The following is a 24,265-nucleotide window of genomic DNA, read 5'->3' as shown; positions in this document are numbered from 1 at the left end:
TGATAAGCCCGGCGGCAGAGTGCTGGCAGGGTTTCTGCTGCTTATCTGAAAACAGTGTCTTGCTTTGTCCTTCCTCACTTTCTCCTGAAGTAGCAGTTTTGCCTTTGTAAATATTTTACCCAAGAGAAGACTTCAAAAGAGGTCATTCATTCATAAATTGGCAAGAAGGTTTGGGAGAGGTTAAGGGAGTGATATTTTATTCACAATGAGCAGAAGCAAAATAATGGGTATAGCTAGTATTCCTGTCTTGACAGAAAGTGGACACGTTTCCATTTCACTATCCAAAGTTCTAAGGAATAATTGTAATGCTTGTTGAAATTCTTGTTTCATCTTGGAATAGACCCTCTTGATTATTCTGTTTCTTAAGTTTATTTTTTGCCCTGCTTATTTTTCTTTCCTTCTTCATTGCCTTCCTAACTCTTGCTTGTATCTTGTCATTGTTTTTTTCCAACCACAGTGACCATAAAGTATGGTCACTGCTTAATTGTGTTAATATTATTTGGATTCGGAATGTTGGTTATTGACTTCCTTTAAATTTGTATGTATTCCATGAGAGAAGAGAGATTTTTAATAGCACTCACCATGTGCTTTTGTCTCGTGTCAGATACCTTCTGATAGAAAGTCAGGCCTGCTGTGGCTGCCTCACTTTAAATTTTGACAGGGTAGATTAGATTGCCAGTTGGTCTGTTGAAGGGAAAGAGACCTAGAGTGGTCTTTCATGTTTTGAGCACCATGTAAACTGTGGCTTTTGTTTTGTGGGGCCAACTTAGACTAATTATTTTCTTTTTTGTTTTATTTTTTAATGATCAGGAAATCTATGTGTTCTTTACTTCAAACCATTTATGTAACTCTTCGATAAACCACTTACTTGTTGGTGGGAAGCAAAGGACTGTTGAAAGAATCAATGCAAGCTCTTTTTTTGCCGTCACACTTCCCTAGCTAAAGGGGATACTAAAATTTTTCTCACAGAGACCCTTATTTCTTACAGTTTTACTTTTGGAAAGCAAATAAATGAAGAGAATTTGACCATTTGACAAAAACAAACATCCTTTGCCCACTTGCTTTTTCTACAGTCATTTATATTCTGAAACCCAGAGTCTGCGTGGTGATTAAAATAAGGGAGTTTTTCATGCTTGTCTTTTTCAACCTGAGCCATTTAAAAGCCAGTTTGGCCTACCAGGTCCCTGAGATGTGACTACACTTTTGATGGGAGACTTGGCTTACCTTGCAGCTGCATTCTAGATTGTTCTCAGCCGATATATGTTGCAAGGCAGCCCACTTCCTCTGTTAAAGATGGAACACGTGGCTGGAGATATTATTTGTGCAGATGTACAGTGTTTATTGTTCCACAGCAATAAATAATAGTAATATTTTGGGACACTATACAGTGGACAGTCTAGAATGTGGTTTCTCCATCTTTTATTTGCCTGTGATCCATAGTAAGAAATACATGTAACACCATAACCCACTTCTACATACAAATAAGTATATATAATTGAAGGTTTCACAAGACAGTATCTATCCATACCGTATATCTCTGTTGCATTTCATTTCATTTTAAAAATGCTAGTTAATTTCATGACCCAATTATGAGTTTTGATGCACATTTTGAAAAACACTATTCTAAAGAAATGCCCCAAACTTGACATTTACTGTTTCATTCCTCACCTGTGTGAGGGAGGGGAGGGGAGGGGTAAATATGCAAGCATAAAATAGCTGTTTATCTCATCCTGACTTGCGTGGTAGAGTGGAAAAAGCTGAAAAAGGGGTCAGAAAATTTGGATTCCAAGTCTGAACTTGACTCCTTACGAACCAGGTTGTCTTAATATGGAACCGTAATGTTTTAGAGTTGATGGAAGCTCTGGAAACCATCTCGAAAGCCCTTTCAGCTTTTAAACCTATATTAAGAACATATTGATACTTTATAGGATTATCCTGTTAAGTACTATTGAGAGTCAGTTGAGCACGGGGTTAAAAGTGAAGACTAGAACCAAATCTGTGCAACACACACTTAGGACAAAGTAATAACCATAGCCATGTAAGTATTTGCTCTTACTAGTACTGATATCAGCATTGGTATTCTCTATAAAGGGGAATTGATAATTGATGAAGGAAACAAATCTAAAGGATATTTTGCTGCCCTCCTGGACTCCATCTTTTTAGAGATAAAAGGAATTTTTATTTTCTAAATTTTAGAAGTTTACTATTCCCTCAGTATTTCAGAAGCAGTTGGTCTTTTGAGAGTTTGAGCTGTGTTTGAATTCTTCCCCTGCCTCTTCTTGGTTGGGAACCCTTATCAGTGTTAGTTGAATGCTGAAATCTGTTACCTGTAAAATGTGATTGGGAGGGGAGGGAGTAGAATGGATGTCTATTCTTTCATATTGTTAAAAGATTAGCAATAATGTCTTTGAATTGCTTGGAGCAGTGTCTGGCCCTTAATTGCTTCCTGAATAGTAGCTATTATATGCTACGGAAAGCTTGAAACCAAAACGCGTTCAAGGAGCCAGTTAGAAAAGGGTCTGTTTCCAGGACTCTGGCAGAGAGGAGCATATATAGATGGGAAGTCAGGAGTAGTTATCTTACTTAGCAGGCCTGCAGATGTTTATTGAATGTTCTTTATTGAGGGGGTCAGCAGTAGTAGGGTTGAAGACTATGAGCAATTAAAAAAGCACTTGCTGACAAAGAGAGGGGAAATTAATGATGAGGATCTCTGAGGGGCATCTCCAAGTAGGAAGTGAGCTGTTGGGCCTTCTCTTTGACCAGGAATCTTCAGTGTGGCAGGGAGCCCTGCCTGTGGAGAGAAGGCATCGCCTAGTAACACTGTTCACGCCCCAGCTCACCTCTGTAGAAAAGCCATTTTCTGATAAGCTTTAAAAATATATCTCTGAGGTGAAGGGCCTGAAAGGAGCCTCACGGGAGAAGAAAACATGCACATGGAAGAGGGAGGTGGAAGAAGAGACCCACGGGAAACTTGGACTGAGGCAGGTGTTTTCTTGCCCAACTTATTAGTTCTTTAAATTGTTATTTTTCCTTAAGACATTTGTTCTTTACAAGCCTCTAACTGCCACTAGATGGCGCACAGATCCCAGCACTATTCTGACTGGGTAATCTGTTCAAGACTTCAAAAGATAGGTCACTGATACGTTGTTTTCAAAAATAAAATATATTAAAATATTTTAACATTTCATTTTAGGAGTGAATAAAGGATGAAAAATTAAAATGTAAAATCCATGTATTTTGGAGACTTGGCTCAACAACCCCTATTGTTGAGGTTCATCCTGGCTCATGGTCTTTGTTCGTATGTAGGTGATATCTGTAATTTGATTCTCATGCACAGATGCTTCCTTTAATTTATTTAGTGAGATTTTTGGAAGGAAGGGTTATAAGAAGAGAGTAATCTGCACCCCCTCCAACAATGCCTTTTTTTCCTTCTTTTTTGTTCTTAATCACTACTTGAAATTTCATTTGTTAGAAATTTTGAAATTGTGTTTCTTATAGAATACTATGTTGCTTTTAAACAAATGTCTGATTATTGCTTTGCTTGTGTTTGAATTGTGTGTGGGGGTTATAGACAGACATGGATGCAGCTGAAAGAATGAGATGGCTGGTCACTGGAAAGAGCAGAGAAGCCCAGAGAGGAGGTGGGGCAGTTGGCACAGCCCCTCCCACCCCAACCAAAAAGAAAAAATTGAAACCAGGCCTGTCAGGCAGTGGTTATCACCACCACCCTGACCATCAGCAGCATGAAACAGTGCAGCAAAGCACAAACTATGCCTGCCCTTTGTTCGGGAACAGCAGTCGAAGATAATAGTTCTATAGCTTTGTTTATAAACTGTGACACTAAAGCCTTTGGCTGTAGCCATTGAAGACTGGCTCAGGAAAAGGGAATCATAATAAAGATTTGTTTACTTGATGTAATCATTTGCTGTGAAGGGTATGAACAAGGTCCGTTAAAATCCTTCCCATCATTTCATGTCTGGTTCCCTTGCAATGGTCAGAAACAGGCATGTGATGACAAGCTGCCCTCTCCTGAGTGGATTCCATGGGGTCCTAGGTTTACGTGCTCTGGCTTATTGAGGCCATTATATTAGTAGGCAGGTGGCCGATGCTTCCTTTTCTCCACCCCACCACCTCCCCCAAACGTCAGTGTAGGTGTTTGGAGCAGCCCGAGTGCTGCCTCGGGACTGCTTGCCCTGGAGAAGCCAACAAGAGAACTGCTCCCAGAGCTGCTGGCCATTGTCCATTCCAGTGCTCAGCCGAGGTTGGGATGTGACAACAGATGTGGAGAATTGTACGAAGATCAGTCATATTTTATTTAAATATATGTCTCCAGTCTTATCTAGCCCCCACGCCTGTTTTGTTTTTGTTTTTTTTTGGTCTTGTTTTAAGAATCATAGCCTTGTATCTGGGACTGTTTGAACAAAATATACTAAAACATTACAATTGAGATATAAATAACTGATCAATAAATCAATTAATCATGACAGTAAGTTTTCAAGAAAACTATCAGGTAATGTTTTAAAAATTAGCATGAAACTTTTAGCTTAATTCTATTTTGTATTATAGTTCCCCCAAAGAGTTCCTAAAATAAGAACAGTAAAAACATGATTCTGAAAAAAAAAGAAACATGATTTTGAACACATATAAATACACCCACAGTGTTCTTGATGCACAGGTACCTTAGAATTCCATAGTACAGGTGGATCTAATCTATAGGATGATGCCAGTTCTTTCATTACAACTAAAGCTTTGATCTCCAACTATTAATTAATAGATTGTCTTCCTTGTTCCTACTTGGCCCCCACATCCCAGCTGTGAGGGAAAAGCTTCACCCCTCTGTGAAGGGCCAGGTACTAGCCTAGAGATAGGCATGGAAGCCCACTCTGTCTGCAGCTGTCCCTTCTCCTCCCCAGGATCTCAGGTTGAGCAATGAAGACAGTGGCAGCAAGGAAGTCACCCTGGGCATCTTGCTTTAATGTCACCAGCAGATCTAGATCTAACCAGTCCTAATGCTAGAACTACGTGTTTTGAGTCTTGGGCCAAGCACCTGATTACATTATCTCCTTTAATTTTCATTTTACATCTGAGTAAACTACAGCTTAGAGAATCTGGGTGACTTGTCTAAAATCAAGTCACCCATGCAAGTAGTAAATAGGGGGAGCGCAATGTAAAGCTCGGTCTGTTGTATTACCATGAAGTTGTATTTTACAAACATTTCACCCTGTGCATGTTAAACCAGCCTTGTGGGTCAGTTCCCCCTCCTCCCACCTGTATTAAATAAACGGTGTATGTCATCTGGCCTGACATGGGGGGCACACGTAGCATGACCCCAGAAGAAGTGTGTAAATAAATGGTTTTGCAGGTATCCCAGCCATTGACAAACAAGTGAAAAACACCCACACAGAAGGATGGCTGATGGCTTCCTCAATACTAGGAAGAAATTGTAGACCAGAACAGTTACAGGCACTTTGACTGGCTGCATGTTCAAACTGTAGTATTATATTTTCAAGTTGAGAGCATTTGTTGAGGGTGAAGGTAAGCAGGGTAACAGATGTCCCTATGGTTGTTTTTTTCTTCTTCTTCCTGCAGTGTGCTTTTGATTCTTTAAAGGTTAATTTTGTTAATTTTGACCTAAGTTGTATCATTTCTCTCCTTCTTCCCAGGGCTTCCTAAAGAACGAAAAGGACAATGCCCTGCTGTCTGCCATCGAAGAGTCCCGGAAGAGGGTAAGAAATGAGTAGATTGTATGCTGTTGTGAGGGCAGCATGTATGCTGGGGTGTACAGGTTCTACAAAGCTGGACTCTCTGTCCCGGGCCCAGTTCTCCTGGTGGTTCACCAGGGGGAGTTTTACAATAACCATTTTTGAGGAAAATACCATGCTTGTAACCCTACGTGTATCCAGTGACTACATCTGAAACACTGGGCTGGGCAGTTAACAATTAGGTTAATCTTGAAATGGGAGAACAAGACAATTCTTTGGTTTCATTGTTATAGTATAAATGGCATTTTGGTTTCTACTGAACCAGCAATTCAGAAAATCAGTTATGATCCTTGATAGTTTTCCCTAATTTATTTTCCTTTTGTCATAGAATTTGACTTTCTACAACACCTTTTAAATTAGCAATTTCTCCAAGCTCTTTCGAACAAACAAAAACATCTTGATGTACATAAGTCAGCCAGAACAGCCATGACATGGGCAGCAATATTTTGCAACAAGCATTCCCACAAGATACTCAAAGATCATTTACTTTACTAACATGTGACTTATCTTCAGTTGTTTGACAAAGATGAAAAGATCAAAACCTTCCATTATGGAGTAAGATTTTCAGGCCCCTGGGTCTTTTGGGGAAGGAGAAAGAAGAAGCTTAGTGATTGATTATGTGGAGTTGGTTCTAAAGATGCAACTTTTCCCAGGAAGGAGGCTGGGGGTTTCACGTCTGAAAGCAGTCGCTGTATCTGCAAGGACGAGTAGGGGTGAAGGGACCTCTGTTCTGCTGTTTACTTATGTAGATCACGTGAAATACATTTGTGTATTATTTATATGGTTCAAAAAATAAGAGTAAAAAAAAAAAATTACTGCTTCTCGGTGTGCTTTATTAAATACTCCATACAGGTGGAAGTGTCTCATTAGGGCTGATATGAGTGAGACTGGGCAGCACGGGGGCTTTCCAACTCTAATTGATAAGAATATGTTTCAGAGACATTATTTGACTGACTGGTATGTTTAATTATCAGAGTATAATTCCGTAAAATTTAATTAATTATATTGTTGGCAATAGTACTTATTCCTAGAAATAGATTCACTTGATCCGGAATTGAAAAAAAAATTTTAAGCTTTTTTTCCTTTTTGTTCACACTTGGAATGAGTTAGTCACCAACATTGATTCTCCTGCTGTACAGGTCCAATGAAATTAAATTAGGATTGTTGAATGCCACCGAGCCTTATTAATCCATTTACCCTGCGGAATGTGTTTCTGAATTTGGCAGTCTCTGAACGTTGTGCCGTACTGAGACTAAATGTGCAGCCAGCCAAAACATTTAAGTGACATACCACAGTGCAAAATGTGTGCATATGTGTTTGTGAGGGAGGTGTTCCGGTGTTGGGAGCCAGCCCTGAGTGGGGACCTTTCACCTGTCTGGACACCAGGAAGCTGCCACTGAGCAAGAATCATTTTCAAACAAAAGGTGAGCAGCTTCCTGGCATTTTGGTGGTAATTTCACGTTTGAATAACTTGCCAATGTCCTGCTGAAATGCCAAGAAAACAAGCTACAAAACCACAAATGTGTCCTATCTTTTCCCATTTGGTGCATCCCAGCAAAAACAGAACAACATTATCAGAACATATGTAGAGTATCTAAAAGCCAGCAACAGCTCAATAATAAGCGGGTGTGAAGTCAAAGCATATTGCCCTCTTCCCTTTATGAAAATGGGGTTCGAGTGCTCCCCACCTGTTCTTAATTCAGTTGCCCAGTTCTTTCCCTGCCTGCCTTTCTTAACAGTGTTTGAAGAGATCTATTTCCCCACATAACTTGAAAGATTCAGATCTAGTTTATAACAGTTTCTCCCTGCTTTGTCATTTTCTGTGGTTTGTCTTTCCTGTTAATTTGTAGACCTCTGCACACCCTTCCAGGTTATCCCTCTTCTCTTCCCTTGGGTTTCTTTCCTTCTTATCTCTCACCTTGCTTCAGACCCTCCCTGTCCTCCTTTCATCTTAGCTCTGTTGATTCTCTCTGATTAGCTCTTCTAGTTGACATTCTTCTTTGCACCTAATTTGGTGGTTCAGATGTGTCTAAAGGGAATAGGCTGGAAGAGGGCAGCTGGGAGGCTGATCATCCCTGATTAGCCCACAAATTGGATGTTCCATTATCTCTAATGTAATTAAGATAAGCTGGGGGTGGCATGGTCAAGAGAAGAGAATTTTAATGTCGGGCCATTTATTTTTATTTGAAGCTCCTTATCACACTAATGATGAATGGAATGACAGTGCTGTTTGTTCAGGTTGTGGGGCTGTTTCTAAATGAGTAGCCTGGCGAACTTCTCAGATATATTCTGAGGACTGGAGCCCAGAAAGCTGCCAATTTTCAGAGTACTTCCTGTGTTCCTGAAGCAGTTCTTGGCACACAGGTGGGCAGCTTGATTAACAGGGGATGGTTGAGTCCCACTGTTATGTCTTTGACCCTTACATGATGCTGGGAGTCTGCCCCTGCCATCCTCATCAGCAGTGTCCCTGAGACAGATTGTGTTCTCTTCAGTTGCCTTTACTGCTTTGCCATTCTTCAACAGGCGGAGGACTTACCCTTAAAAAAAAAATTCATGTGATGCCCTGGTGTCTTGGGTCAGTGCCACAGCTTAGTCAGTGCTCCACTTGCTTCACTTCCTGTTGCAAGTTTGGAAAGCTGTATGGTATGCCAGCTCTCCACCTCTTTATTTCAGCCCACCCTGGTCCACCTGCCACATAGCTCTCTGTTTTCCCTTCCTCAGCCAGGTTTAAGATTGAGGAGGTATTTGACCACTAAACAGGAAGAGATTTAGAAGAAATGTGGTTCAACACATGTAGCATTTCTGGGTAGCTTCTAGGTACCCTAGCCCCTTCCCCGTCCCTCTCCCCCATCTTTCTGTCCAACATCCTTCTCTCTGTTCAAAAAGCATAGCTTTCGTGTTTAAGGTCCCTAATGTAGCAAGAGAAAATGATTTTTCTCTAGGTATTTTTTTTTCAATCCAGGCTAACTGGAATGGTCTTTTCTGCTTGACTCTCAGAAGAAAACCAAGTGAAAGTCTGTTTTTAAAGTTTTTGATTATCATTTCTTCTTCTGTCTTCAGAGTACATGTTAGGAATACACTGATAGATGGACCAAATCAAATTTGCAGGATGTGCCAACCCTCCTCATCATCATTTTTGTGGCTGTCTGCTGTCTTTTTCATGTTTTAATAAATATTGGTCCATACACAAACATCACATTTGTAAAAAGAGTATACGATTTTTCTTAGAGTTTCCCAGAGCTCATATATATGGATATTATCAGTATATAAATTATCTTTGTTGCCAGAAATAAAGCAGTCATTACTAATACTCATTCCCTTGGTGTTGCCTAACTGGATGCCAATCTGATTGTAAATGAAATGGCTTTTTGAAAAGTGGGCTCAAGCTTATGGGAAACCTGGTTTGCCAATTAAAGAATCATAGGCTAAGAACGGTTATGATTCAGTGTGTCTCTATAAGTTGCTTTAATCTCCCCCTCAGAGGGTTTCATTTTAGTTTTCAAGGGTTTTGGGGGTTTTTTTTCCCTTTTTTGGGAGGGGAGGTTGTTGTTGCTGTTTGTTTTCCCCTTTCTTTCTCCCTCCCTTCTTTTCTGTTTTCCTTCTTTTTTTTTTCTCTGAGTGCATTTGCTTTGGCAACCTGCAGTGTCACTAGCAAATAGGAGTGAGGTTTGCCAGAGATTTCAAGAGTGACTTCGAGTAGACTGATAGAAACTTAATTGTAGACTGCTCTAGATTTTTTTGTTTTTGTTTTTACTGATTGGCTTCCTCCTATGAAAATATTACTGTTTTTTAAAAAAAAAATAAGACACTGGGAAAGTCTTTTGTTTCTGTCTCCTCTTAGAGGCTCATTAAATCTTAAGATACCATAATCATTATTTTATATACTGCACAGAAAAAGTACTTTAAAAAGCAGTACTTCAATTTAAACTTTTGACATGCTATCAATCATATGTAGCCTGATTTCAGAGGGTTAAGGTTTTAAGAAGATATTTATCTTAATAAGCAGATAAGAAAAAAATTCAGCATTACTACTCACTAGAGGAAATGCAAGTCAAAACCAGGAGTTGTCACCTCACACCCATTAGCATGGCTACAGTCAGAAAACCCAGAAAGTGACGTTGGAGAGGATGCAGAGACACTGGGACTGTTGTGCACTGCTGGTGGGAATGAAGGAGTGTGGCCTCAGTGAGAACATCATGCAGTTGCTCAGAAAATTAAACACAGGACGACTGTGTGATCCAGCAGTTTCATTCCTGGATGTGCATCCCAAAGAATTGAAAGCAGGAACTTGAAGAGATATTTGTACACCCAGGTTCACAGAAGCATGATTCATGTTAACCAAACGTTGGAAGCAACTCACGTGTCCATGGATAGAGGCGTGGATAAACAAAATGAGGTGTATGCATACAGTGGAGTATTATTCAGCCTTAACACAGAAGGAGACTGCATATGCTACAACATAGGTGAACCTGAGGACATTATGCTAAGTGACATAAACCAGACACCAAAAGACAAATACTGTATGATTGCACTTCTATGAGGTACCTAGACGTGTCAGAATCCTAGAGACAGAAGTAGAATGGTGATTGCCTGTGTTTGGGGGACGGTGGGAATGGAGGTATTGTTTAATGGGTGCAGAATTTCATTTTTGCACAATGAGCATTCTGGAGATACATGGTGGTGATGTTTGCACAGCCATATGAATGAACTTAATGCCATTGAACTGCACAGTTAACTGGTTAAAATGGTAAGCTTTATGGTTAAGTACATTTTACCACAATTAAAAAACTGCTTTTCATGTATCAGACTTGATGAAACAGGGCATGTTTGCAAATAGCTCTCAGTTCTTTAAGGATAATTTGAAATAACTTGCCTTTGCTCTGATTATGGAAAGATGGCAGATCTAGAGGGTTTTGAATTTCTGTTGCACGTTAAGGGAAGCTATGTTCTTTGTTTTCTCACTTGGATCCTCTCTCTCTCCTTCTCTCCCCCAGACCTTTGGCATGGCTGAGGAGTACCATCGAGAGTCAATGCTGGTCGAGTGGGAACAAGTGAAGCAGCGGATTCTCCACACCCTGCTGGCATCAGGAGAAGATGCCCTTGACTTTACTCAAGAAAGTGAGGTGAGTTGAGTCCAGAAAATAAACCATTATTAAAAACATGAGGTCAGAAAATGCTTATCTGCTTGACTGCTGGCCAACCTGGCACAGCTGATCTTTGTCTTCCTCTTGAAACCCTTTCTTCATTGCCTTCTAGATGCCCACATTTGCCTGGATTTCCTCCAGCATGGCTGGCTGCTTCTGCTCAACCTCTTGTGCTGAATTTTCCTCAAATTCCTGTCCCAGGGCTCTGTCCTTGACCTGTTCCTGATTCTTCATTAATCACTGCCCTGTTGATCTCTTCTGGGCTTATGGTATTAAATACCTTCTGTGTACTTGAAGACTCAAATTCACATCACTGCCCCAAATCCTCCCAGACTCATTTGTTCTAGTGGCCTTCTTGGCTACTCAGGTGTCTCAGAGTCATCAAGCTTAACATGTTTAGAATTGAGTCGTGGTAGCAACTGCCTCCAACTCCCTCCCAGCTTTTCTCACAGAGTTTATCATCTTTATAAAGGGCAGTTCCAGTTTTTCACTTGCTGAGATCCAACACCTCAGATTCATTTTTATCCTACCCTTCTCTTACCTATACTCTCAAACATGCTGACAAATCCACTTAACTCTCCTCTCAGAATATACCCAGAGTCCAACCACTTTTTTTTTAATTTATTTAAATTGGAGGCTAATTACTTTACAATATTGTGGAGGTTTTTGCCATACATTAACATGAATCAGCCACGGGTATACTTATGTTCCTCCTTCCATCCTAAATCCCCTTCCCCAACCGCTTCTTACCACCTCTGCTGTTAGCACTTGGTGCCAAGTCAACCAGCATCTCTTGTTCAGATTATTGGAGCAATCTCCTAACTGGTTTTTCCATTATCTGTTGCTGTATAATCAATCACTCCAAACCATAGTACCTGAAAACAAGCATGTAGCTTAGCTGAGTGTTTCTGGTTTGGGATGTCCTGGCCCTGATGGCCAGGATATTGGCTGAGGCTACACTCCTCGCAGGGCTCAACTTGAAGAGGATCCAGTCCCAGGCTCACTCATGTGCTTCCTGACAAGCCTCAGGTCCTCTTTGGCTCTTGGCTAGGGGTATGAGTTCCTTGTTGTGTGGGTCTCTTTTGCGCTGCTCACAGCATGGTAGTCTGCCTTTCCTGGGGCAAGAGTGAAGGATACAAGGAAGGGTTCAAGGGCCCCTGAAACAGAAACTACAGTCTTTCCATGACTCAATCTTGAAAGTTATATTCTGTCACTTCTCTGATCAAAGTAAATTACTAAATTTAGCCTACACTTAAGGAGAGAGGATTAAACGAGAGCTTGGGTCCCAGGATGTGGGGATTATTGGGAGCCATCTTAGAGGTTGTCAACCACACTGGTCTCCCTGTTTCTGCTTTTGTATAGTCTTCTCAATAGCCAGAGTGATGCTGTTAATCACAGACTAGATCATGTCCCACCTCTTAGGATCCTCCAGTGACACCCACCTCATTTGGAGTGAAAGCCAGAGTCTTCGCCCTGACTTCCCAATCCTTCTCTGACCTGGTCTTGTTGCCTCTCCCAGCTCACATTATTCTGCTCTCCCCATTGCTCTTGCTGCTCCTGCCTTAGATCATCTGGGCTTCCTGTTGCTTGTGCCTAAAAGGTTCTTCTCCCAAATCACTGCATACCTGTCCTCACTTCCTTGAAATATTACCCAGTGCCATCTCAGTGAGGCCTTCCAGGACCTTTACATCTGAAATCCAAACCAAGCTCTCCCCATTCAACCCTCCCTATATCCCCTTTTTTTGCTGTATTTTTCTTTTTAGCACTTCCTCACTTTAAACCTCTTAAAATCACTGTGTGTGTGATGTCTTTATATTGCTTATTGTCTGTTTCTCCCAGAAGAATTTAAGCTCCAGGAAGGTAAGGATTTTTGTTTGCTGTATTTACTCATATCACCAGTGCCTAGATGGGTGCCTGGAACATATTCGATGTTCCAAACATATTTGGTGAATAAATCATTTGGCCTTAGCTAACTTTGTGCCAACCAGAGTATTAGGGATATGTGATTTTAGAGTGGGTATGTTACATAGGGTTTATCTCTTACTTATCCTGGAGATCTTTCCTGAGAGGGATTTTAAGGTATCTTGGGATCAGCAGGAAAGTATGTCTTGCTTGAGTAGTGATGTCTGCCCTTGGCCAGTGGGAACTGTGACCATATGTTCACCACATCGGTGTTGGGGAGAGAATGACTTTGGGGTTCTAACCCTAGCTTCACCACTGACTAGTTCTGATATGGCATCCAGTTATTATTTATATATTAAATATTCAAGTTATTTAACCCTGCAGACGTTTAGTGTCTTCATTGTAAAATGGGATTATTGGGAAGATTAGTGATAATGTAAAGCCCCTCTCCCGTAATGACTGTCCTTTACTATTGTTTAAAAGTAAGTAATTTCAGGGCACTTCCGTAGTGGTCCAGTAGCTAAGATTTTGCCTTTCAATGCATCGGGTGCTGGTTCGATCCTTGGTTCCCAAGTTCCAGAGCTAAGATGCCATGTGTTTCAAGGTCAAAAAAAGCCATAACATAAAACAGAAGCAATATTGTAACAAATTCACTAAAAGACTTTAAAAATGGTCCACATTAAAAAAAAAAAATCTCTAAAAGTAGTTTCAGACAATTTGGATGTGCAAGTTAAAAATTATGTCAAAAATTATTAAAATTTGTAAAAATTATAGCATTAGACATTTCAAGTAATATTACTAGTGCTTCCTCCGAAGTTGTTGTTTTGACTAGCTGACGTTCTTTTGTCATAAGAGATCGGACACCTAAGGCTCAGTGAGACTTATACTATGCTAGGTGAGACCGGGGACTGTTGACATTTGGACCATCGTTCTATTGAAGTCTGGGTCAAAGATGTGTAGCTTGGCAGTGTCATGCCTGCATGATAACGTTACACATCCTGTGTCTACAGATTTGCTTCTGGTTTAAACCAAGTTTTTCTATTAAATTAGCCCCCAAATAAATAGATGCTAAAGTCATTTATCTTAGGAAATTACACATTTCTTAGATTCAAAGATTTCAGAAAAGAGCAGAGTCTTGGGGAAGAAAAAAAGAGCTAATGTAGAAAATCCTTGGGCAGCCTGATGTTTCTCAATTTCTTATGAGTCTAGGCAGAAAAGTAGAACAGCTCATGGTTTTATGAACTTCATTTTTTAAAACTGTGTTAATAGGTTGTGGTCTGTATTGGGATTTGAAAGTAATTATAAGCTTTTAATGAAATATTCTTTCTTGATTGCTCTTGTCTTAAAAATAGACTAGTCTATTTAGTAGACATGTCTTCCTTGACCTCGAGCCCTCCCTCTTAAAAGGGAGGATCCCTCTTATTGATACTTCTGCTGTTCTCTGTGGTGACACCTAGCAGAGTGTATAGCTTTACTGAAAAAGCTGGCAAATAATGCAGATGGTTCTCTCTTCAGGTTATCCAGGGAATTTCCATTTCTGGAACCCTCATAGGTTTTATTGTCTGTTGCTGTTTTGAACTTTTCCCCTGAAGTGTGACATACATACAGAAAAAAATGCACACATTCTAAGTATGTAGCTCGGTGAGTTACCAAAGATGAAACACACCCAGGTAAAGACACCACACTGCCAACCCCCTGGCATCCCCGCCCACTGTGCTTTTTCACTCACGACCCCTCACCACTCTCAAGAGAAGCACTGTGCTGGCTTCTGAGGCCATGGACTAGTTTTGCTAGGTGTTTAAACTCTGTGCAGATGGAGTCATGCTGTATGCGCGCTTGTGTCTGGCTTCTTTTGCTTAACATTCCATGTATCATTGCATGTAGTTGAAGGCTGTTCATTCCCATGGCCAGATAGTATGAGTGCAGTATTTATCCATTCTGATGTGGATGCACATTTGAATAGCTTACAGTTCTTAGCTTTTATAACGAGTGCTAGTGAGAGCATTCTTGTACCTGTCTTTTGGTGAATGTACATTTGCGCATCCGTTGGGCACACGTGAGAGGGCAGTTGCTGGCACAGAGGGTACACGTGTTCAGCCTTAGCAGATGCTGCCCAGCAGTTTTCCAAAATGGTGTTTCGCGGCCCCTCCCACCAGCACTGTGTGAATTCTCTGTTCTTTATTTTTGCCACACTTGGGATTTTTCATCTTTTTCAGTTCAGCCATTCTGGTGGATGTGTGGAAGAACCATGTGTTTTTCCCACATAATTTTCTTCCAAAAAATGGAAAGGTGGTATTAGCTCTACTTGGGTAGGCACTTTCTCTACCCTCTCTGTAGGAAACCACAGAGACAGGCTTTGGAATTCAGCAGGTCTGAGTTCCCAGGCCTCTCCTGGGAACCACATTGTTCTCATCCTCGTTGTGAAAGGCCTCTCCTGAAGAATGGCTGGAAGGAACATAGAACGTGTGTAAGGCACCTGGCCCACAGCCGGCATAGAGCGCACACTTAGCTCATCCCAGCAGTGTTTGTGGTGGTGGTTGGTATTTGGTAAGCTACCCAGGTGCGACTAGTGGTAAAGGACCCGCCTGCCAGTGCAGGAGACAAAGAGACGTGGGTTCAGTCCCTGGGTTGGGAAGATCCCCTGAAGAAGGGCATGGCACCCACTCCAGTATTCTTGCCTGGAGAATCCCATGAACAGGGAGGAGCCTGGTAGACCACAGTCCACGGGGTTGCAAAGAGTTGTAAATGACTGAAGCGACTTAGCACACATCCATGCACACATTGTTAAGTTTATTTTTATTATTCTAAGATGAATCTGTCCCTTTTTAACTGTACCTTAATTTATTGTTTCTGGGAATGAAAAATATCTCTTAAGTAGAGGAAATAATTAAAGTATGACTTGCCATCTAAACCATTCTTTTCTGGGTACTTTATTTTGAGGAATAAGATTGTTGGAATCTGGAGAGTCATTAGCTAGGAAAGAGGCTTCCAGTCATTTGGAGCTGACCTTACATTGAAGGAAAATGTCCAAATTTTTCTACTATGAAGAGAGGCTTGAGGCTTTTTTTATTTTTTTAAACAAAAATGAACTAGGAGATGGTGATTCCTGAAACATTTTTCCCTTAAGCCTTCTGATAACAGAAGAGCAGCAACACATTAGTAATATCTGTTCCTGACAAGTTTTAATAAGGAAAATGATGCTTCAGTAGCAAAATTCAATTTGGGAAATTAATTTCCTTAGGATATCATTGAAGAAAAGATATAATTTTTAAAGGAAGTAGGAATTGAAAGATTGTTAATAATGTTCCAAGTTTTGGTCTCAATAAAAATGATAGGCTTTAAAGCAAGAAAGAGACTCCTGGCTAAGAACCCCCATGCCACAGACCTTCTGTCTGGCCTGTGGCGAAGAACACCCCAAGTCTGTGCTGCTTGCGTAACAGCATGCAGGCTGGAGGCAGCGCTGAGAATCCTTGATATGTCTCAGCCAACACTGAAAACAGTGTTTGAAAGTAAGTTTTTATCCAGCCTCAGTGTGTCATGGCTGTATTGGTGTTAGACATAGTTGGTAGTTAATGCTTTATTGTATTATGTGGGAAATGACTCAGCTTCTTAAGCAGGAGCCTTGATAAGCTGTTGCAGCTTAATCATTACAGATAGTGAACGGTATATGTTGAATGTAGTTTCTAATTTTGATAACTGACTTAATACCGTATTTTATCAGCTCCCAGCTACACATCTTTTCTATATTTTAGCATCTCTGAAATCAGGGTATGTCTTAAATCAATGGTATAGTTTAATTGTCAGCATTTTTCTTTCTTAGTGGTACATAAACATTATGTCTTATAATAGATGGTTAGATTCGGTAGAATACAGCAAAAGTATTGACTGACAAAGGTTGAATTTAAAAACCCCAGACTGGATGATTCCAAGCTGTATTTTATGGCTCCCTGGTAGTTTCTGAAAGGGCTGGTTTTGTTCCACATACAGAAATTTGAATAGAATTTCAAGTATGGAAAGTGCTCCTCTGCTCTTTCAAAAAGAAGTTTAAAGAACCAGCTCATTTTAATATTAAGCCATATCACACATGAACACCTTCTTTACAGCATTCTAATGGACTGTGAAGAAAGCTGATCGCCGAAGAATTGATGCTTTTGAATTGTGGTGCTGTAGAAGACTCTTGAGAGTCCCTTGTACTGCAAGGAGATCCAACCAGTCCATTCTAAAGGAGATCAATCCTGGGTGTTCATTGGAAGGACTAATGCTAAAGCTGAAACTGCAATACTTTGGCCACCTCATGCGACGAGTTGACTCACTGGAAAAGACTCTGATGCTGGGAAGGATTGGGGGCGGGAGGAGACAGGGACAACAGAGAATGAGATGGCTGGATGGCATCACTGACTCGATGGACATGAGTTTGAGTGAACTCCGGAAGTTGGTGATGGACAGGGAGGCCTGGTGTGCTGTGATTCATGGGGTCGCGAAGAGTCGGACACGACTGAACGACTGAACTGAACTGAACTGAATGGTTGAACACGCTTGTAAAAATTTAGCTGCTGTCCTCCACCCCAAACCCAACATAACCTCTGACATGCTGTCCTTTCAGTTCCCTCTTAGTTCTTTATGTGCACATTTGTACATATATGTCCATCAGTCAATTTATTATCTCTTCCATCAGTTCAGTTCAGTTTAGTCACTCAGTCGTGTCCGACTCTTTGCGACCCCGTGAATCACAGCACACCAGGCCTCCCTGTCCATCACCAATTCCCGGAGTTCACTCAAACTCATGTCCATCAAGTCGGTGACGCCATCCAGTCATCTCATTCTCTGTCGTCCCCTTCTTCTCCCGCCCCCAATCCTTCCCAGCATCAGACTCTTTTCCAGTGAGTCAACTCTTCGCATGAGGTGGCCAAAATATTGGAGTTTCAGCTTTATCATCAGTCCTTCCAATGAACACCCAGGATTGATCTCCTTTAGAATGGACTGGTTGGATCTCCTTGCAGTCCAAGGGACTCTCAAGAGTCTTCTCCAGCACCACAGTTCAGAAACATCAATTCTTCGGCGCTCAGCTTTCTTCACAGTCAAACTCTCACATCCATACATGACCGCTGGAAAAACCATAGCCTTGACTAGACGGACCTTGGTTGGCAAAGTAATGTCTCGGCTTTTTAATATGCTGTCTAGGTTGGTCATAACTTTCCTTCCAAGGAGTAAGCGTCTTTTAATTTCATGGCTGCAGTCAGCATCCGCAGTGATTTTAGAGCCCAAAAAAATAAAGTCTGACACTGTTTCTACTGTTTCCCCATTTCCCATGAAATGATGGGACCAGATGCCATGATCTTTGTTTTCTGAATGTTGAGCTTCAAGCCAACCTTTTCACTCTCCTCTTTCACTTTCCTCAAGAGACTTTTTAGTTCCTCTTCACTTTCTGCCATAAGGGTGGTGTCATCTGCATATCTAAGGTTATTGATATTTCTCCTGGCAATCTTGATTCCAGCTTGTGCTTCTTCCAGCCCAGCGTTCCTCATGATGTACTCTGCTATAAGTTAAATAAGCAAGGTGATAATATACAACAATCTCTTCCATAGATGGCAGCATTTTATATAATAGATACTACAACTTAGCATTATGTTTTGTTTTGTAACTTATTTTGGAGCTTTTTCTTGCTTAGTATGTATAGGTGCCTGTCATTTTTTAGTGGCTGTAATAAATGTCATTGTATAAATGACCCAAGTGTTCCTCCCATTTTATCCATGAAGAGCTATGCCCCAGAGAAGTTCGATGTCATTAGCCAAAGACACAACAGTTGGGTTGCATTTAGAACCTGGGTCTTCTGGTCCCCAGTTGGTGTTTTTTTCCTAGTAGTACTGAGCTTCTATGTACAGAGTTTATAGCCAACTGCTGTACGTTAATTACTTTGGTTCTGTTTTGTTTACGTAAAGCCAAAACCTTCCACTTGGAAATTAAAAACTCTTTTCCTTCAATAGTATCATCATATTTTCCTTTTACTCTGTACTTAACTTTGCTAAAAGTGAGTGCTAGTTACATTCCTTTTTTCCTATCTAGAATGTTCCCTCCTTGGAAAAAGATTAATTTATCCCTGGATATGTTATGCACAAAAATGGCTGCTTGATAAAAGCTTACAGTTAACCCCTGCCTCTCCAGCCATATCCTCCCAGTTCTGGAATGCTCTCCCAGAAAATGGCTCTCTTATCGTATGACATCCCTTATATGTGGAATCTAAAGAGAAATGACACAGATGAACTCATTTACAAATCAGACTCAGAGTCTCAGAAAACAACTCATGTTTGCCAGAGGAGGGAGAGTGGGGGGAAGAGATAGTTAGGGAGTTTGGGATCAACATGTACACACTGCTTTATTTAGAATGGATAACCAACAGGGACCTACTGTACAGCACATGGAACTCTGCCCCATGGTATGCGGCAGCCTGGACGGGAGCAGGGTTTGGGTACAGCTGAGTCCCTTTACTGTTCACCTGAAACTACCACAGCATTGTTAATCAGCTGTACCCAATACAAAATAAAGTTTAAAGTCTGATTTAAAAAAAGAAAATGACTTTTTTGGGAACACCATGTACACTGAGAAAACCCTTCTCATGTCTGTGCTCCCAGAGAGGCTGTTTCTCTGCAGTGTCTCCAGACTCCTAGGTGAACCCTTTACTGTCCTGGCCTCCCATCTTCCCCGTCTTCCTGATCTCTGACTCCGTGCTCCTGATATCCCTACTGTGATCCAGTCAGGCAAGCCTGAAAAGTTTGAAACGTTATCCCCACACAGCACACCGGCGTCCATTTCCCAGCCCTCCAGCAGCCCCTGGCTTTGAGATTCCTGTGAATGTTTGCTGGTTTCTCTCCTCAGGCATGTGCGTGTCCACATCCTGTTGGTGGATAATTGACTTTGTGTGTGGTGAAATAGAGACTCCGCCAAGGGCAAATGAAGGAAAGCTATGTTTGAAAACAAGCATATTAAGCAAAATTCATTTAAATGGAAATTTGCGGGCTGAAAACCAACTACTTTTTAAGTGGATAATTTTTAGAATTAGGTTTCTAGTAGTACCGGAAAATATTTCTCAAGGCTGTTTATGTATATTTAGCTGAAACAATTGTGTCCTTGCAGAAGTATTTCGTGCCATTTCTCCCTTTCATCCCTGTTTATTCCCCCCAGTTGCTGCTGCTGCTGCTAAGTTGCTTCAGTCGTGTCCGACTCTGTGCGACCCCATAGACGGCAGCCCACCAGGCTCCCCCGTCCCTGGGATTCTCCAGGCAAGAACACTGGAGTGGGTTGCCATTTCCTTCTCCAATGCGTGAAAAGTGAAAGTGAAGTCAGGTTACTGGAATTAACAACCTTAGTGTTCTGTTCTTTCAAAGACTTGGGGATCATCAGCTTTCAGAGAGTTAGTTCTGTTCCAGGAAGATGACTGTGTTATAGAACAGTCTTCGTCACAGTGTTACTGGGAACACTCAGAAGTAGAAAATGAGCTGGTGGGAGTTCTGTTCATACAAGGAACGCATGCTCATTGTAGAAAAATGAGATGAGAATTTCCAGCCAGCAGAAAGTAAAATATTGTAGGTTATGTTTCTGTAGTGTCCATATCTATCCATTGTTCAGCATTGGGTTTATTCCCATGTTCCTTGTGGTTTATTTTTTATTTTATGTGGTAGCAGTTAGTGTTTACTGGTCAGATGTTGGACAAGGAGCTCTTTCTACTTGTTCCTACTTACTCCTTGTGAAGTGGGTAATACTTTCTTCCCATTTATTCTTTTCATCTATAAGGTAAATATCATTGCTGCCTCTGTGTCATTGCTACAGCTAAAGAAGCCCAGGCCCAAAGAATCAGTGTACTCAGTCAAGATCATGTGGGTAGTGAGCAGTGGAGCCAGGCTTTCTAAACCACTGCTCACTTGCTCTCCAGTGGCCATCCTTGGACAGTTGCCCCGGGCTACCCTGGCAGGTAGTGTGGCCCCAGACTGTGGATGCAAACCGTGGCTCTGCTACTTCTTACTGGAGTGTCCTCGGGCAAGTTGCTTTCTGTGCCCTTTGGTATCTTTCTCTGTTAAACTGATATAATAAAAGTATGTCTCTCATAGGATTGTGGAGTTAATACACGAAAATTAAGACTGCTTGGTGTATAGTAGTTGCTCAGAGAGTGTGGCTGTTGTCACTGTAACCTGATGGTTTTCAGTCATTTCAGATAGGAATGCCTTCTGCTGTGAATAACTGAAAACTTGAGTTTCTGTAGCTTGAAGAGGAATTTATTTTTCTCGCCTAACAAGTCTGCAGGTGTGGAAAGAGTGGGCCTTAATTCACTTGCTCTGTGGTGCCATCAGAGACACGTCTTTGTCTCTGTACACCAACATTTTTTAGCACAGTCCCTTCAGGCTCACAAGCTGATTGCCTCTGCTCTAGGCATGCTGTTTGCATTCAGGTTAGAATGCTGAAAGGCCATGCCAGGCTCTTTTTCCCCCTCTATCAGGAAAAGCAGAAGCTACACTTTGCGTGAATGTACTGCCAGGCTTGTGCTTCCGTCTCACTAGCTAGAACCAGGGTGGTGCATGGTCACTCCCAGCTGCAGTGGAGGCTGGAAAGGGTATGTGTGGGGGTTAGTTCATGAGGACCTATTGTCAGATTTTCAGAAAATTTGCTATCTAGTTGATATCACTTGGAATAGCTTGAATTCTGCCAGCGTGGGAGTATCTACACTAAAGAAACCAGCAAATGCTATAAATCAAGTCCCTATCCCCAAGCCAGGTGTTAAACATTTACCAACACACTATTAGCTATGTTATATCTAATATGCCATATGCCAGAGGGCTAAGTGGCAGCACCTAGAGGTAAGAGGTAGGGATGTGAAATGTTCATTGAGTCAGCCAAGTGGCAGCATTTACTAAGCTTGCCATCTGATAGAGTTCGAGGCCAACATATGGGAAAGTTTCTTAGTCTTTTTTTAGAAAGAGCAAAGTTAACCTTAGCTAAGTTTCATCCCTACTGTAAATAAATATGGATCAAAATTAGGTGTGTTCTACTAGATGTTAGCTATATTCTTAAATTTTCAATACACTGGTTTTTGCTGTACTGTAGTGAGACCAAATTCAATATTTTGAACAGTAAGCTATTTATAGCTCCTTTAATACCAGTGACTGCAGAAAATCAGAGCTAGGAGGACTTCTCGAGGTTGTCTAGGACAGCCCCTTTATTAGTTTGTCAGATGAGAAACTGAGGCTTCAAAGGAATGTGCTTGGCCCCGGACCCCAAACCAGGGAGTGGGGTGGTCCTCCTGGAACCCAGGTGTCCATTCCAGAAGCTGAAGCTTTACATCCCGTCTTTCTGCCTCCTGGCCCTCCTTCCTCCCTGTCCTACCCCAGCACATGCTCATGCTGGTAACCTTCTGCCAGCCTTGGTGGTGCTGGGAGGTTTTGCTGCTATCTTCCATCTGCTTCCACAAAGCCTACTTTAAAACTGCTTTGTTTTAGATTTTAGAGAATAGAGCATTGATTTTTTTTTTTTTTTTTAATGAGAGAAGCTTAAAGAATTTGATCTCTGCTGCAGTATAGTACGAACTAATTTGGAAGTTGGTAAGAATATGCCTGATGTACCTAATTGCCACATATCTATTTTTGATCCATTTTTGTTTACAGTAGGGAGTAAACTTAGCTAAAGATTAACTTTAATCTTTCTCTAAAAAGACTAATAAATCTTTCCATATATTGGTATCTAACTCTCCCCATCAGATGGTAAACTCTTTGTGGGCAGCCTCTTTGGGCTGTCTTCCTGTCATCCCTGTTGGGATGGGTGCGTTCATGCTGTGCATATGGCAGGTGGACACTTAACAGATGTTTATTGAATGAATGAATAGATAAATAAATGACTCAACTTAGACTGACTTTGTATCTTCAGATGCAGAAAGTTCATCAGTAGCTATTGCTTTAGTGTGGACTCTAGATAGGAAATGTCTGAACCTCAGTATTGTGACCCTATAATCTCCATTTCCTCTGCTGTTTAATATGATTGATGGAAACAGGAGACCCACATACACCACAGCCTCACTGGTGTAAAAGACATGGACGAGGAAGATGAGGTGAAGTGGGAGCTTGGGATTGAAACCAAATGTTACAAAGATAGAAACAGTTATTGAGATATCCCTGCAGCTTTATCAGCCTCCTGTTATTGAGTTCATTGGGTCCCATGCCTGGTCCCTTATGTGTTCATGATAAGAGAGTCGCCTTCTATTGAAACCCCCAAAATCATTGTTTTCAGGAAGTCTGACTAGGAAACAGACTCCTCACAGCTCTGTTAAAGAGAAACAAATGTATATGATTTTTTTTTCCTTTACATGATTGAATACTGTTCTGAACCAATTCTGAATGTGTATTTATCTACAGCCAAGTTACATCAGTGATGCAGGACCCCCTGGTCGAAGCTCTCTAGACAGCATCGAAATGGCCTACGCCCGGCAGGTAAGCATGTTCTCAAGGAAGATCAAATCCAGGAAAATCTTCTGTGAGCCCTCTGGAGAGGAAAAGAGAACACAGACTTCATGTGAAAGTCAGACCCTAAAAGCAAGTTGGGTTTTCATTCAGAGGACTTGTTAATATTTTACCATCAAGGTCCCTGGAGGAGTCTGTCAAATTGGGTAATAGAATGACTCAGGTTTGATTTCGGGAAATTGAAATCTGCCTCACACACTGACCAAGGCATCTCAATTTGCATTTGGCAATAGTCCATGTACAGTAAAGCTCTGAGTAATTGCACTGCTGAGCAAATGGAGTTTATATTAACTGATCACCTGGTTGGCAAATGGTATTATGAGAAACCCGGCTCCCTCCCTTGTTGTAGAAAGAAATGTTCTAAATATTTTTCTGCCTGGGTAAGCGTAGTGTACCCACCATTACTGGATATTACTGTCCTGGAGAAGCTCATAGTATTTGGGGTGCTGTGGTTCTGGCTGTGTATCATGACCATGCGATAGTATAAAAACTACACAAAACTGCCCTCAAGAGAGTACATACCTGGAACTGGCTTTTGAGTAAAGCTGTGCCAGCCTTGTGTACTTTATTCTAATTTGCTGCTTTCCTGCACAAAGTATCAAGAAGGAAAAACAGTCTTGTTTCTTGAATTGGAGGTGGTGGGCTTCCACCCCCTTTAAATCTTCCTGCACCAGAAGTCACCAAGGAATATCTGTTCGATTGTGACCAACTTCCACAGTGCTCTGAGGGGAGAATATGTTGGTGCCACTGTGACCCTCCACCCACCCCACCCCACCCCAGACTCGGTGGAAGAAGGGAAGTGGGTAATGCTGAGGGCCACAGTGGCACCAACATACTCTTCCCTCAAAGCACTATGCAAGTTGTGTCAGCTTTGCACACACAAGTCCACCTTCTTCCAGCTCCCTCATGTTTTACTAATATTTATTCTCCAATTTCAGATCTCCCACACTCCATCTAC

At 41.4% G+C, this 24,265-nt stretch overlaps 1 protein-coding gene across 1 annotated transcript in view; it reads left to right on the top strand.

Annotated features, from left to right (window-relative positions):
• The window catches only part of NUP93 (nucleoporin 93), a 106,411-nt gene that overhangs the window by 61,582 nt on the left and 20,564 nt on the right, over positions 1–24,265 (top strand). Inside the window, exons 4-6 of the mRNA XM_055412714.2 lie at positions 5,664–5,726; positions 10,757–10,885; positions 23,203–23,277. Coding sequence (XP_055268689.2) covers positions 5,664–5,726; positions 10,757–10,885; positions 23,203–23,277 — 267 coding nt within the window. The remainder of the gene's footprint in view (positions 1–5,663; positions 5,727–10,756; positions 10,886–23,202; positions 23,278–24,265) is intronic.

Source organism: Moschus berezovskii, chromosome 22 (genome assembly GCF_049115385.1).
Source record: "Moschus berezovskii isolate FMDL1 chromosome 22, NW_MosBer_1.0, whole genome shotgun sequence".
NCBI lineage: Eukaryota > Metazoa > Chordata > Mammalia > Artiodactyla > Moschidae > Moschus > Moschus berezovskii.
This window is presented reverse-complemented; position numbering and strand designations above follow the sequence as displayed.